At 36.8% G+C, this 15780-nt stretch overlaps 1 protein-coding gene across 3 annotated transcripts in view; it reads left to right on the top strand.

Moving 5' to 3' along the window:
* Positions 1-3941, top strand: part of LOC117433313 (AP-3 complex subunit sigma-1) — a 30928-nt gene extending 26987 nt beyond the window's left edge. For 2 of the 3 annotated variants that reach the window (XM_034057266.3, XM_034058900.3), the window contains exon 7: positions 3337-3473. Coding sequence is in view for 1 of the 3 variants with exons in the window: in XM_034056616.3 (XP_033912507.1) it covers positions 3337-3465 (129 nt within the window). In the remaining 2 variants the exon portion in view is untranslated. Of the gene's footprint in view, positions 1-3336 lie in introns of all 3 variants that reach the window. The other variant, XM_034056616.3, reaches the window with a different exon arrangement.
* The last annotated feature ends 11839 nt before the right edge of the window (positions 3942-15780 follow it).

The raw sequence follows: 15780 nt of genomic DNA, 5'->3' as shown, positions 1-15780 counted from the left end.
CCTTACCAGTTACCAGTAAATGTCCCATGACTGTGCAGCATGAGTCCTAATGTATAGCTATGGCCAAAAGTTTTGCATCACCTAGAATTTTAAGATTGAGACATCTATATGAACATAATTTCAATCTTTTATTTAACATCATGTAATTAATGAAACTATAAAATTATATCTCAAAAGTCTACCGGAAGCCATAATGGTAGTACAGTATTTCATGTTAGATTTCGAAATGTCATTTTTCAGTTTGTCAAAACTACAAAGCGATATGTATTCAATAATGTTAATGTAACATTATTCAGCGGGTTTCATTCGACTTTATGAAGCAAAAATAGTTAATTCTATAGGGTGATGCAAAACGTTTGGCAATAGCTGTAGTCTGTAGTGGTTGTATGCTTGCTGTCAATTTGATGGAACTGATTAAATGGAATGCGTGACTGTACAAATATATTTTGGAAACCCTATTACTAAGGATATATTTAGAATTTTGTATAATCTACATTAGTTACATGAACCCGTTGAATAAAATGTCACTCTTTATTGACTTGTGTAACTTCCAACACTTTAAGCAGTGTGAATGGGCTTTTGCACAGGGTACCACATGTCCATCTGTGCCACAATGCAGTCTGTAAAGCTTGATTTTATCCCGTTCCACCTGAAGTATGCAATCCAGTCCACTTTTTGAATGTTACAAAGATCAAAAATTGCATTTAAGTTTCATGCTTCCCACTTCCATTATATCAACAAGTATAGCATTTTACCATCTCTATTTATATGGAATGATTTTTGGGTCTCTTCCTCCATCAATTTGGAGAGTTTAGCCAGACCACAATAAGTGTCCCGGATTGATTTCAAACCCCTTTCATCTCTCTCCCTCCCAGTTACAGATGTACAGTGTAGGGAATACACCTTCTGTATAAAGGATTACATTTTTAAACACTTTGGAGTGAGAACCTAATCATGGTGGCAAGGGCCTAGACTGGGAAGTCACTACCTGGACATGGGGTTTCTTAAAAGTTTGTATCCACTTTCTGCAAACTAATAACATTCGAATATATATTTAGAATAAAATGTGATTTTAAAAATGCGATTCGTTTGTGGTAAAAGCATTTTGTATTAATAACAAAACCTTATTTTAAAATGACATTTAAATCAGGTTTAAAAAAATATTGTCGGGCTCCTGAGTGGCGCATCCAGTAAAAGCACTCGCGTCTGTCTGGATGTCTTCGGTTCGAGTCCAGGCTATTCCTTTGCTGACCGAGGATGGGAATTCCCAGGGGGCGGCACACAATTGGCCAAGTGCCTCCCGGGCGGAGGGAGGGTTAGGTCGGCCAGGGTGTTCTCGTCTCACCGCGCACGAGCGACCCTTGTAGTTTGGCCGGGCGCCTGCGGGCTTGCCTGTAAGCTGCCCAGAGCTGCATTGTTTTCCGATGCTGTAGCTCTGAGTGGCTGCATGGTGAGTCTGCAGTGTAGGAAAAAAAGAGGTCGGCTGACTGCACACATTTCATCTTCGCCGCTCTCGAGTCAGTGCGGGGGTTGTAGCGGTGAGCTGAACTAAACAAAAATAATTGGACACTAATAAATTGGGGAGAAAAACGAATTGGTGACTACTAAATTAAAAAAAATATATATTGTTTTCTGAATATTTATTTTTTCTTTCGTTTCACTACGATTTCAAGAAAATTAACTTTCGCCATGTAAGAATTTAAAAAAGTAAAAGAAATATTGAAAAAAACATGTTGACTATTGTCAACTGTCCAATTAAGTTACAGTAACAATTGCACAGATCAGTTACCATCTACTCCACAGACATTCCATGAAAAACATACAAGTGTATGAATCGACGTTTCTCACACATTGTGTTCTTAGTACTAGTAAAAGGTTTGAACTGCCCAGCTCAGTTAGTTCTGACACATACTTTACATTACTTGAAGATTGAAACCAAATAGTCCTGTATAAAATAGATTTTTCCTCAAAAATTGAAGAAATGTAATCTCTTTTGGGTTTGTGGGACTTGAACAGCTGCCTACCATAAAACATCCAACGTACTTTTGTTTCTTACAGTCTAATTTTTTTAATAGGGTCATGTGTTCAACACATTTTTTTTTTTTTTTTTTTGTAAATGTTCTGTTAGGAGCAATTTTACAAATTGAACAGCTTTAGTGTACAGTGTGGATTATTCAAACACAATCTGTGCATAGCGGTAGCATGGGTGTGCACTGGAAACTATTTGAGATGTAACTGACCCCATGGCAAATTAAAATGAGACTGATAAATCTGTGTATAATATGACAAAGAGACACCCATTTTGCTTCCTCGCCACTCGGATTCTCTTTTTCTAAGGTGGAATCTTTATGGTTGTTAAAGACGCAACTAAAGTTGGGGTAATAATTATGGATGATAAAAATGTTATTGGATATGTCCATGTGTTTTTAGTTACACATTAGATTCTTTAAAATATTTCCTATACAATAAAAACACAAATCATAAGAGTACCAAAAGTAAACTTTGCGTTGGGATACTGTAGCTTCTGGTGTGCAGTACAATATCAATATTGTTTCCTACTGCATTTTGTATGTCTCTTCCCATCAGTTATGCTTATTTTTTGTTCATATTATTCTCTGAATAAAGATCAGGATTGTTAAGGTTAGCTTTAAGAGTCTTCAAGTTAACCTGACCACTATCACCATTTGCTGGTTTGGAGCCTGAACTTGATGTGTTCATTCTAACATACTGTAAATGGTTAATTTGTGTATACCAATGTACCCTTTATGAATCAATAGTATCAGATATGTATGGTTTAGCATACGATATACCATAGTCTATGTACAGAGGGTAAAAGTGAAGGTTAAAAAAAAAAAGTCTGGTTCATACACGTCTCCTTTTTCATTTATGCAATTAAAAACAGATGTTCCTGAACAGATGTTTTGCAGAAATATTTAGAACAATCAACAAAAAAACACACAAATAGGTCACTATTGCATAAAGGAAAGTAATTGACCACCCTGATCTAGCAACAGGAGCAGTAGTCAGAACTATAAAGGTTCCACCTTAATTAGTATAAAATAAGTTCAAAGTCTTGATGACTACAGTGTTTATTGTTAAAATGTGAAATCTTTTGACTTGGCTTTTTCTGGGTATAAGACAAGACACCTAAAATGTGCATGTGCATCTTTTCAAGTAGTGTTTTGTATATGTACGTCTGTATGTTTTGTATGTGTTTCGTTTTATACTTCACACAGCGTAGGTTTGCTTGTCTATGTGAATGTATCATATCTAGTGTTTTGCATGTGTATACCTTGGATGGTTTTGGATCTAATAGTATCCTCCTGTTGTGTGCAGGCTGGTCTAGCAGGGGCTCCAGCACGGGCTGTGTCTGCTGTAAAGAATATGAACCTCCCAGAAATGCCTCGAAATATAAACATTGGAGATATCAGCATAAAAGTGCCAAACCTGCCCTCCTTTAAATAATGTGGCTGCTTCCAGTACACATGAGTTAACAAATGTTTACGATGCAACTGTTTACCAAATCAAAGAAAGGTTTAACTTTTATTATCCAGAAAAAAATGAAGGTACTGTGTGATTTTTTTCCTTTTGTTTTGTACATGATCTTATTGAAAATTAATGTTATTTTGTCTTGCTTTGTGACTTTATTAAGGAACTGGAAAGTTATTGTGTGCTTTCTTAATTGCATTCCTCTGCCCCTCAAAAGGCATGTTGCTGTGTCTTGGCTGCTCAGTATTTAAAAAAAAAAATCATATAGTATTTAAAACATTTCCAGGACTTTGTAAAACCAGTTCTACAAATTATTCACATATACATTGTTTGGTTTCTAAACCTTCAAAGCATTATTTTTATTTCCTTTTTTCCTGCTTTGCTTGTTATTTTACAGTTGTTGCATTTTTTTTTTCCTGTTGCAACGTAATAAAGTATTAAAAACAACTTTATTTTTGGCCTGGAGTGCTGTTCCCTTCCAGGTTTTATAGGTCAGAGGTTTAATTGGTTCAATGTAATAAGTAAGGACTCGGTTAGAACAAAGCACAGGAAGTACTGCCTACCACTGCACTAGAAATATGAGTCAAACTATACAGTATAATTATTTATACAACAAATGCTGAGAAATCTAGCATCAAATAACTTTTTCATATTCTTACAGGATCTCTTCTTGCATTTGTTATAATCCAACGGCAGTAAGACCGGGCAAATCGTGCTGTTCCAAATCACCCTGCATTGTTAAACAGATGTGGAGCTTGATCTAAAGAAATTCATTCTCATAATTCAGTTGTTTAATTCATATTTAAACATACTGGGCCCTATTTAGCAAATATGTGCGCAGCCACTTTCACTAGGGCAAAAATGACAGCCTTAGCGAACCGTCACGACAGCGTACGAAAACGAGATTTAGAACTCGGGTCTCATGCATGGGCTAACACATAGCGAATCATGCGCCCAGCCAATCAAAGCACAGTGGGGGGAGTAAGGTTACAACCAATAAGGATTCAACATTCCCTTTAAGAGGACCTGTACGTCTGCGATAGTGAACGCATGGCATTTTGAAACCCCTAAAAAGAAGAAAGGAAACAAAAGCAGAAGTGAGGAGGATGACCAACACCCCAAGCAAGGATATTGTTATTATTGTTGTTGTTGTTGTTGTTGTTTGTTGTTTTTTTTTAGCAGCCTGGAGGTGGAGTGTGAATACTTACGAAATAAAAAAAGTTATCTATAAGGCTTTGTCTGACCTGCCTGGCACTTGGAGCATCTGCAATTTCCACCACTGGGGCTTCAAGTTCAGCATCTGCTTCCCTCAGACCCTGTAATCTTTCCTCTAAGTTCAACATCACATCCATTATAGAGAGCTATGTTATGTAAAACACAACCAGCCAGGAGGAGTGTACTGTAGTGTTCCCCCAGAGACATCCAAACATCGGAATCACATTTTGAGGATTCCAAATGTTCGCTCAATTACAGTACCCACCTCTGCCACTGCCACTGACTGACTCACTGTGTGACCCTGAGCAAGTCACTTAACCCTCTTGTGCTCCATCCTGCGGATGAGATGTTAAATCATTGTCCTGTTGTAAGTGACTCTGCATATAATGCACAGTTCACAGCCTACCTCTGTAAAACGCTTTGTGATGGTGGTCCACTATGAAAGGCGTTATATAAAAATAAAGATATTATTATTAAGGCGGCTGTTTTTACATTACGTACCTCATTGGTGCTTGCAGATGGCTGTCTTGGCAAGTTGCTATTTCATTGGTCCACAAACAAGTACTGCAAATTAAAAAGTTATGGTGCAGTTCTACAGTTCACATTGCAGAAAACTGTGAAAATAATGGAACGAATGGAAGGTGCTGGCAAAAAATTAAGATACATATATATTTTTTTTCTGTTTCACTTGTGCAGCGAGCGAGCGATGGGGGGGGGGGGGGGGTGGTTGATCGCAGACATTGTTGACAAACCCTGTAGACCCCCACTCTCCTGGAATAATCCATACATTAGGATTAGACATAGTCTAACAGTAGACATAATAAATACTCGTCACAGTAACTACAGCCAGTAAATGTCAACTTTGTGCTTTTAAAATAAACATTTACAATATTAAATGCTTAGTATTGCAAATAGGCCCAAACGAGTGGATGATTAGCTCACGTTCAAGAGCTCTTGCCTTGTGTGTGCCGCACTGAAAGTATTTTGTGTGGCTTCTTTTGTAGGTTCAGTGTTTAGGCTTGTTATTGTTATTATTAAAGCTCAAACAACAGGGGGAAAGGAAGGTGCCACAAAAATAGAAATTAATAAGAACAATTGAAAGTGTTCATATTCTTTTATGACCTTTACCAATTAAAAGGGAGTTACTTTCTGATGTAAACAAGTTGCATTTGAGATCCAAAGGAACAAGAACATTAAAAGAAAACATTTATTTCAGCCCTTGTGCACAGGTAAGAAAAAAATTGATTTCACTTGAAACTAAATATATATTTCACCTCAACTTTATTTGACTGGATACTTCGATCAAGTTTCGCAGACCCTATTTTACCGTCCTGACTTGTCAAATAAAAAAAAAAAAACATTTACCTAATTTTGCTTGGCAGGTGCTGTTTTGTTCACTCAAGTATTGGCATCTCTAGGTTTGTGAAACCAGCAGTTAAAGTTCACGTAGTGTTTGGTATACATTCTAATTCCAGGTGTAATCTGAATCTTAACTTCATTCAATTTGGGTTCCTGAGCAAAAAATCCAACATGGCAGTGGATGCCAGATTCCTGCCACTTTTCAGCTTTTTATTTATTTATTTTTATTTGTTTTACTTCTCCTCACTTTCATCTCTAAGGACTACAGCTTTCCTTCCCCTGCTCTGCCACATAGGATACACAGTCAGAGTGAGAAGGAAGATGATGCAGTTACAGTGCCGGTACACTTCACTTTATTTCACTTCCGGCAGCCGCAGCAACACTTTCCTACCATGTAACTCCCCTGAGTCTAATTATTAAGTGAATGCATGAAAGCATGATATTGGACAATCATCTGAAACCCTCCGCTACAAAACTTGGTTTAAAGCGCTACTGGACGTGCCAATACAACAACGATCCAAAGCGCACATCAGAATCTACTTTGGTTAAAGAAGAATAAAATCAAGGTTCTGGAATGGTCTAGTCAAAGTCCCGATCTAAATCTGATTGAGAATCTTTGATATGAGATGCAGAAGGCTGTGCACAAAAGAAGTCCTCAGAATTTGAATGAACTGGAACAATTTTGCATTGAAGAATGTACAAAAATCACTAAAGAATCATGCCAAAAGCTCATTGACAAGTATCCTAATCGTTTAAAAGAGGTTATTATTGCTAAAGATGCCCCAACTAGCGTTTAATTTCACTTTCCTTGTCAGGGTATGAATACTTTTGAATTAGCATTTTTGGAGTTTTGCAAAAAAAAAAATGCTGAAATGCTACAAAAGATTTTTTCTATAATTATTTGTTTTCGAGAAATTTCTAGAATATCTAGATTATACATTTCCATTGGGGTATGTAAACTTTTGAACAACTGTATAATTAGTGTGTAGTGACAAAGTTTACCTGGTATAATCCCCCAACAAATATGTCTGTTCTTTTTCAGCATAAAACTATTTCTGTTTTCTTGTGTATTAGCTTTGCCAATTGTTATTTATCAAGAATGCAGAAAGCAGTTAGAAGGTTTCCAGTCATGCACTTGGGGACTCAGTAAAAGATAATGCAGTGTTTTATCAAGTTACTACTGGCTGATTCTGAGCCCTAATACCATACATTCATTATTGTAAATGGTTCACAGTGTGTTATATGTTTAAATAGCCAACACAAATAAAGACTTGGACAATACTACTAATTCAAGGGCTGCTGGGAATTATCAGTGACCCTGACCCTCAATTTTCATACCATTATTTTAGATGTAATTTGTTTTTAAGTGTAGTTTAAGCATGTGAGAACCTGGAATGTTTATACTTATTTCACAACACAAACCATTGCTGCTATTACCAGTAAACACTGTTACATTATAAATAAAAAATAGAGTAAGAAAAATTGTAAACTTGGTTTCTTTTCTGCAAGGAGAATCCGCCCCTAACCAACACATCATCAGCAAGCGCATAAAAGCTCTGTGTGTTATTCTGCCATGTCACTTCTTTTGTTTCGGCCTGTCAGTCACGCGCTGGGAAGCCGAAACAGGAATCGACAGCTTAGAGCCTGGAGGAAGGGCTACCCTTAGCCACGGATTCCCTGAGGTTTCCCCCTACATCAAAAATAAAAAATCTGTGAGTAGGGGTTTTTTCCTTACCTAGTGCTGAGTGGTTCTTATTTAGTTCTGTGGGTTGAGTGGTCAGGCTGGAGAGGCTGGGCTCTTTCCCCCAGTGCAGTCATGCTCTGGGGGACGGGCCGTGTCAGCTGCTCATTTTCATAAATTTTTCAATATTTTGGGGGGTAGGTGGAAGTGCGCCACTGGGGTGCGTTAATCATTTATTATTATTTTGGCGGCCTCGTCTTTTGGGGGGAGGTGGCCCATAGCCACTTCCTATCAGCAAAATGCATGTAACTGTTCATGTTTTTCCAGCCGGCCTCGCACAGGTAGCTGTCGAGGACCCACGGACGAGGCCTCCAGCCAAATTTATCATTCACTCAGGCCCTGAGCGCCCATCACAGTCATCGGGCCCTGAGCACCAATCACAGTTCATTAAATCATCTGAAATTGCAATCAATAAATCATTCATTCATTGCAGATTCTACGTGCTGAATAAATAAATATATTTATTATTTATAACAGTGGTAGTAAGTGTGTTCTTTAAGTTAAGACAGGTATATGATATAACCTGCAACTGAGTGAACTGATTGGTTAAAAACGATTCTGTGGTGTAATGGTTCTAGGATCTAGCTGTTAGAAAGTTTAAGTTAATAATCGTATGCAACTTTATATTTTACTGATAGTGTAGCACACTTTTGTTGGTAAATATCAATCAACAAAGTTCTTTATACAGGTTCTCAGTTAATGCCTGATACTATATATTTTTCCTTCATCTTGTTAAATAATTTCTTAATGGTCCCTTACGCAGTGCCTCATAGTCTATGACTATTACAAGCCTATTGAGTATCTGTAACATTTTTGTGTGTTATCTAACTGGAAGCCTGCTGCATTGCTTTTTATCAGCATACGTTTCTTTGAAAATAGTAAGTCTGGGAAAACAATGAGATAAAATCAGGCAGCGGTTTTAATAAACAAAATGACAGCTGGCAGGACATAACAGGCCCCTTCTTATTCTCGAATAGCTTAGTGCTTTTTTTTTTAATGATGATTGCAGAATCAGCAGGGAGATCAGGCATACAGCCAGTTACATCACCATGTGACAACCATGTTTTCTCCATTAGGGGAAATTAACATCATTAAAGCACACGCACAAAAACAAAACATTACAGCTTGAAAAAGGCTGCTATCACTGTGCAACGTGGGCCTGCTACACTGTACGATTGGAGAAACACCAGTCATACTAGACTCCAGTAATATCATTGCTGGTGCCTGTACTATAGTTGCAACCGTGTTTTTTATAGATGGGAAAAGGACATAATTTTAGTTAACTTTCATAAATCTAATTTGGTTCTTGTGGAGTATGTGGGGTGTTGTCACCCATGTAGATGTGACATTACTCATGGTACTCCCAATCTCTACTATGGGTAACAAATAATGTGAAAATAATTTAGGCTTAATTACTGTACCTTTCTGGAACAGACACTGTCACTCAACCCAAACAACCTTGCTTCCAGTTGAATGACAATAACGAAAACAGGTCTGGTCCAGCACTGTTTCAGACCTATGTAAAATCTGACATAAATCAACTCATATTACGGTGAAATCGTAAGTAAGTCCAGTCAGACAATAATAACCTTTACTTTAAGTCTGATTTGACTTATGTCCGACTGTGCTTGGGCTGAGTTGACAGTGAACTCAGACAAAATATATTGGTTGTCACTTGAGAAAGTTGTTTAGTTCTAGATAATGATCTATGGTAAAAATGATATAAGAAGACTGTGATTTTTTTCTTACATTTTTCTTGGGGAATAAAAAAAAACACTTGTTCAAACTACAGTATTACAGTATTTTAAATTATACTATTTTAAAAATAATACACAGAGAATCAATTTAGCTACAGAACATCATGTTCAACACATATGGGATTATTTACTTTGTTACTGAAGAAAATTGAGTAATAGATGATGGGCCTCCTGAGCTCTCGGAGATACAAATGCTTTTCCCTCATCTGTGCTGTTTATGATGTTCATCCCCCTTTTTGGTTATCCCCGAACACGACCCAATAGAAACTTCAGAACCTTCCTTAGTTACTCCATCTGGAGCTGGCAACTGACAAACCAGATGTTTGATGAAAATACAAGTAAGATTCTTTATTGACAGTTACATGAGAGCAGCTGGACAGTAACAGGAAACTGTCCTGGGTTTTGTGGTATTTCACCCGCTGCTCCAGTAAACAGATTGGAGTGTTTGGTGTCTTTTGATCACATTTTTTTTTGTATGTTTTGGTACTGTTGTTTATTACAATAGGAGGAAAACTACTTGGAAAAATTCTATCCAAAAACATTTGGCTTTAATTGAGATGAGAGAAGAATCTGTTTCTTAAGGATGACGATACATACTAGGAAGGTACTGGAGTGGCTAGTGGCGTGCCACTATCGAACTCCACATGAAACACAAAAATAATACATGAAATTTGAGAATATAAGTAAAAAAGTGACCCTTGGACGTGAATGGCTTCTTTTTATGACCTCCCTGTTTTTTAAGATCTTACCTTTGAACAAATTCCCCCAAAAATAAATTGAAAGATTGTTTTCTTCTCATGAAATATTTTTGGGATGACACAATCATACACCATCTGACTCACAAAGCATGGAATTAATCATTGCAGTCCCACCTGGAAGCATAGAAGAACATACTTTCAGATGAGGCTCATCGACATCATCAAGTTTCATCACGACCGTCTTCCATTCAGGACTGGTGGATCAAGTTACCAGTTTGTTATTATCATCAAAGGCATCCCAAAGATCATGACAGCAAACCCGATCAAGTTTGTTACCTGTAACTGAGACCCAGTACCGCGGTGGTTGAAATGGGACATTTATCTGTTTATCTGATTAATAATGATCTAAGGAGAAATAGCAACACTGAATTATATTAAACACACATAATAGGATATAAAACAGATGAACAGTTAAAGATTCTGAAAATGTAGCTGGTATAAAATATCCCTTTAGTGGTTTACAGTATTTAATGGTTGGTGGTATTAAGATCATTAGTAATTTCTTAGTAATTAGAGGATTAGATAGCCATCAGTCAAGTGGTCTCATGAGCCAATTTATCCACGTAAACAGAAGATATGTTCCTATTTAAGGCAGTTTTTTTTACAACAACTTTAGACAGATTGAAGGCAGCGACAAGGTTGTGCAATTTCTTTGATTTGAAACAAGGTTTGACTATCATTCAAGTTCAACAAAACTATTAATTAGAGCATTTCATACTTTACAAACAATGAAACCCAATGATAGACCTATTATATAAAAGTCCTGACACGGGTAGTTAGATATGTAAATGTTTTGAATCAAAGACTGCAAATTAAATCAAAGACTGCAAATCCTCATGTAACCTTTGTCTTATTGCAGTTAATCAGATAGTCTGGAACAGACTGTGTGGATTTGAAGCCAGCGCACATGGAATAACAGTGCAGAAGTCTGCAACACCCATTAATCATTTGTAGTCTTCTACAAAAAAAAGTGTGGTTTACCAAACGTGTGTTTGTTAAGATAGGATGCTACAGTACAGTGTGTTACATCTAGTCTATACAAGTGTCTTTCCTTTCCAGCAGGATATTTTGACCAAATCGGTTCACTTTTGTGAATATTCTACATCGATTCCGAATTTGAAACATGTAAAATAGATCCAAGTGACAGAATAATAAATCTACAATCACAATTTAAAATGATGGCATATATACCATTTAATTGTACATTTTAGGCTTAAGTTTTGGAACAACAAAAGGTGAAAAGTACAAAAAGTCAAGCAGCTGTTGTCTTTCTGAGGTTTTTGTCATTTCAATATTTGCTGGATGTCAGCTGGATATTAGTTTAAATGATTTCCTCACCAGGGGCTATATATTTCATTTTTACATCTGCAAATTTGACCTGTAAGAAAATAATTGTATGTAGAAAAGAATTACAGAAACACATTGCTGCCAAGTGAAAATCCCCCCCCACTCCCCCCCCCCCAAAAAACATGTCTTTACAAGTTAGTGTCATGTAATTGCGTGATATTTTTGATGTATTTTACAAGTAAATAGAAATCAGTTAGTGGCTGTTATTTGGATTACGAAGCTTGAGCTCACGGGTTAAAATAAAGTTTGATATCAATGAAACTGTTAAAGAAACCAACAACAGACTCAAACAGCTTTGTGACAGGCGCTGGTTTAGGCACAGCACGTGGAAACCCTTCTTGGATCAACCACACTCAGACTGAGAGAATGCTGCTATGCAATCTGTCCAGTGCGGTGTTGAAAAACAAAACTTCAACAAGTGGCTGCCTCAGCACGTAGCAAAAGCTGCAATTGTACGTACGTGCTGTTGATAGTAAAAATGAAACCAGACCATAGCAAAGCTTTATACAGTTGATTTAACTTTGATTTATTTCTTTAAAAGTCTCTACTCAAATAGTCCTGCATATAAGCATAAGTGATTTACATATATACTGTAGTCCCCTATTAGTGTAACTAATGGAAATCATAAAACAAAACATTGGTCTCTTTCTGCACAGCAGTAGTGCTTCCACTAGACAAACACAATACAAGGTAAGGTCTGTTGTCATCGTCATCAGCCGTATCTGTTCACGTACATTTTTTTTTGGTTTGTTTGTTTTCAGGGGCACCCTGTCAGCATCACAAAGAATCCTTGAATTTTTAATACATTTATCAGTAACTTGTGATAGAAGTACACTTGTGACCCAGTCAGGATAAGTAAGTCTTTGTTTTACAATAAAGTGATTTGCATATTTTAAATTGCTCGTAAATTGTACATTGAATTATCTTTTTCACCCTTAAACACATATATAAATGGATTAGAGAATGAACACAGGCCCCAATGAGCCTCTCTTACTTGAAAACAGATATTTAATAACATGTTTGGCTTTTATTTTAATCCACTGTACTGTGAGTTATTTTATTTCAAACAATTACATGTCATACATGAGCCAAAGCTAATTTCGAGCGCAAGATGATGCTGCCTCATTCTACTCCTTTAACTCTTGTTCATTATCATTAATAATAATATAATTATTATTAGTCATAAGAATGCCATCAGAAAACTTTGTAGTGCCAACTGTAAATATTAACGATGAACAAAGCTACAAAGGACATACACAAATACACAAAGTCTATAATTACTTTTCGAACCCTAGTGAATACTCTGGAAGCATCAACAGTACATGTGCTATGTTATTATTTTTTTTGTGTGCTTTATTCAATAATTGTTAAACATGTAAAAGCATGAGCTATTGGAGACACATGAATAGTAGCCATTGATTATTAAACATTTTTTTAGGATCCTCATTCAAAAAATGGGGATCCTTATGCACTGATCATGTCTGTCTGTCTGTCTGTCTGTCACACGCTACATGGTGAACACGATAACCTTGATTTTGTACCAGTCTTCATTTACATAGCCTATACTCCTAGCCTCCTGTAGACATATAATCAGATAAACTATTCATACAAAAATAACCTTTCAGGTGCTGTGTGATTATCACAAGATTGTGAGGACCCTCTGTATGTGTGTGCACTGGTTTGCAGGACAATCCGTAGCAATATTACCATATGCACAAATCTAAATGTATTCGTTAAAGGAACTCAGTTGGTTTAAGCCTGTAATGCCCATTTCTGTATCACATACGATACAATGCTCAGCCACCCCTCTGTACTATTATGTTTAAAATACAGAGTCACAAGCCAGAATTTTTCATATGCAGTACATTATGTCTTGTGTTCACGGACAGGGGGGGAAGCATTTTGTGCTGAAACTGAATCTAGTTACATAAATAAAGTAGCTTTTCTCATTTAAAAAATGCGTGGATATTAAGGAGTTGAAGAGTGACAGATGCGCATTTCTGATTTCCCCCTCAATTCTTACCATGTTCTTGAATACATTTTAAATTGGTTTGATGCAGCAGAAAAGCAAAAAACTAAAACGTGGAGGAAGGATGAAAACAGTAAGAAAGAGCTATTTGACAACCAAGGAGTGAAACAAGGGAAAGCATTTAAATATGTAAAAGTAAAATTTATACATTTTCTGGTAGTCATTTGCAAGTGTCTGGTCTGTGAATGTGTCTTGTAAAAGAACACACATTTTTTCAGAAGTCCATGACTTTATATCTTGTTTTTTTCCAAACACCATCTGCATGTAATAACTTTATGAGTCATGGAAAAATGTTAGATTTGTTTAAAAAACCACAAGTATCAGTGCCACATTTAAGAATGGTATATTAGTATATCTTTTTTCCAATAATTGTTATTCTTGTTTAGAGCATCTACCCGAAAAAACAATGCTAAATTAAGGAATATTATTCACAATGTGAACTATTAAGCTTTCTTTATATGTAAATTCTTAAGGCAATTTCACAAAACAAATTATTTATTTAGATTGTGCAGCTGGTGAGGAGACAACAAAGAACAAATGATTCTACGCAATGCCATTTTTTTTTTAAAATTACAAAAGTTTAATATCAGAATTTCTTCCAAATGAAAATACAGTGGTATTCACAAATACTTCGTACCCATTGAATTTGCATAATACTGCATTTGTCTGCTTATCATCTGCATGATATGTGTTCTTATACATCATTCATTGTCAGCACTAATATAATTCGGTGGTAGCACTAATGAGCATAATGCAGTCACCAGCATATTTTACCTTGAGACAGTGTCTTAGCAAGTCTGTACTGTACTGCAGATGTGTATAAGATTAGTGTTCTGTCAAAGATATATTTTGGTTGTTGTCCGAGTAACAATCCAGACTTCTTGTTGCCGGTGTCTGTGCCTGTTTGACGCTGACAATGGAGATGTTGCCCACGAGTGTACGTGGCAAACGTGAGTCTCAGGGACCGATGCGTTCACAGTAGAGCAAAAAACAGACCAAAGCCGTCACAGAGCCCCCCTCTGGACGGGCCGCTTTTAGGACAGCTGGACCTGGGCTGGACCTAGGACGTCTGCTTTTGCACTACAAAAAAATAATAAAAAGTGTTACCGGTGCACACCGTTGTGCACCGGTAACATTTTCATCCCTGAAAAAGGGATTTTGCTAGATATTTTCCATTGGAAATCTTTACCGGGGCTTTAGGATGCCATGAATGACCTATTGCTGCCAATTGTAACATCCCCCAACACCTGCAGTATATCTTTTAGTTAATTAAACCACGCTCATTGAACTCTTTGCTATTTTTTTTTTAAATCCCATTGAGTCTCACTGTACGAATATTTATAGAGTTATTTTTGGCACACTGATTTATGTAAAAAGTTTATTCACAGTTTTTCAGATAATAACCCCCCCCCTCCCCCCGCCAAAAAAAAAAAAAAATTGGAAAAGAGATTTCTTTGTTCATGTGCAGTACAAGATTCTGCTTCCACAGCAGAGCAGGTGCAATCTGCAAAACTGTTTGTCCAGCCAAAATCTCTGTATGTATAAGGTCATCCAACATGCAAAGCACATCTGGAGTAAGACTATGCATGTGGGTTGACTTTCTCCTGCATCCTCTCTTATTCATTTCCTCTTCTCACACAGTAGCCTACTGTCCTAAATCCTACTAATGTATGAACTGTACATTGTACCTCACATACATACAAACACAACGAGCCATAGTTTGAAGCAAGTACAAAAGCAAATGCTAACTTCTTGCTTAGTTGCATGTAGGAGCAGTAATCACCATGCAGGTACTCTCAGTGCCTGTGGATTCAAACAGGAAGCATAGTATTCATCTCTCCACAACAAAGTAGTGACGAGCATTGCCATCCATCTATGCAAACCAGGTACCACAATTCAAAGGGAAAGGGAAACAGCTGCATCTCTGTTGGAAAATTCTGTTGTAGACTATACGTTTTTAGGTAATTTGACAGATTATGCTATCATTATTATTATTATGAATTGGCCAATTAACATACATACAATTAACATAAAGCGACTTACAGAGGCTAGGAATGTGAACTATGCATCAACAACTGCTGCTGC

This window comes from Acipenser ruthenus, chromosome 1, assembly GCF_902713425.1.
Source record: "Acipenser ruthenus chromosome 1, fAciRut3.2 maternal haplotype, whole genome shotgun sequence".
Classification (NCBI taxonomy): domain Eukaryota; kingdom Metazoa; phylum Chordata; class Actinopteri; order Acipenseriformes; family Acipenseridae; genus Acipenser; species Acipenser ruthenus.
The sequence above is the reverse complement of the archived record's forward strand: the minus strand, read 5'-3'. Positions and strand labels throughout refer to the sequence as shown.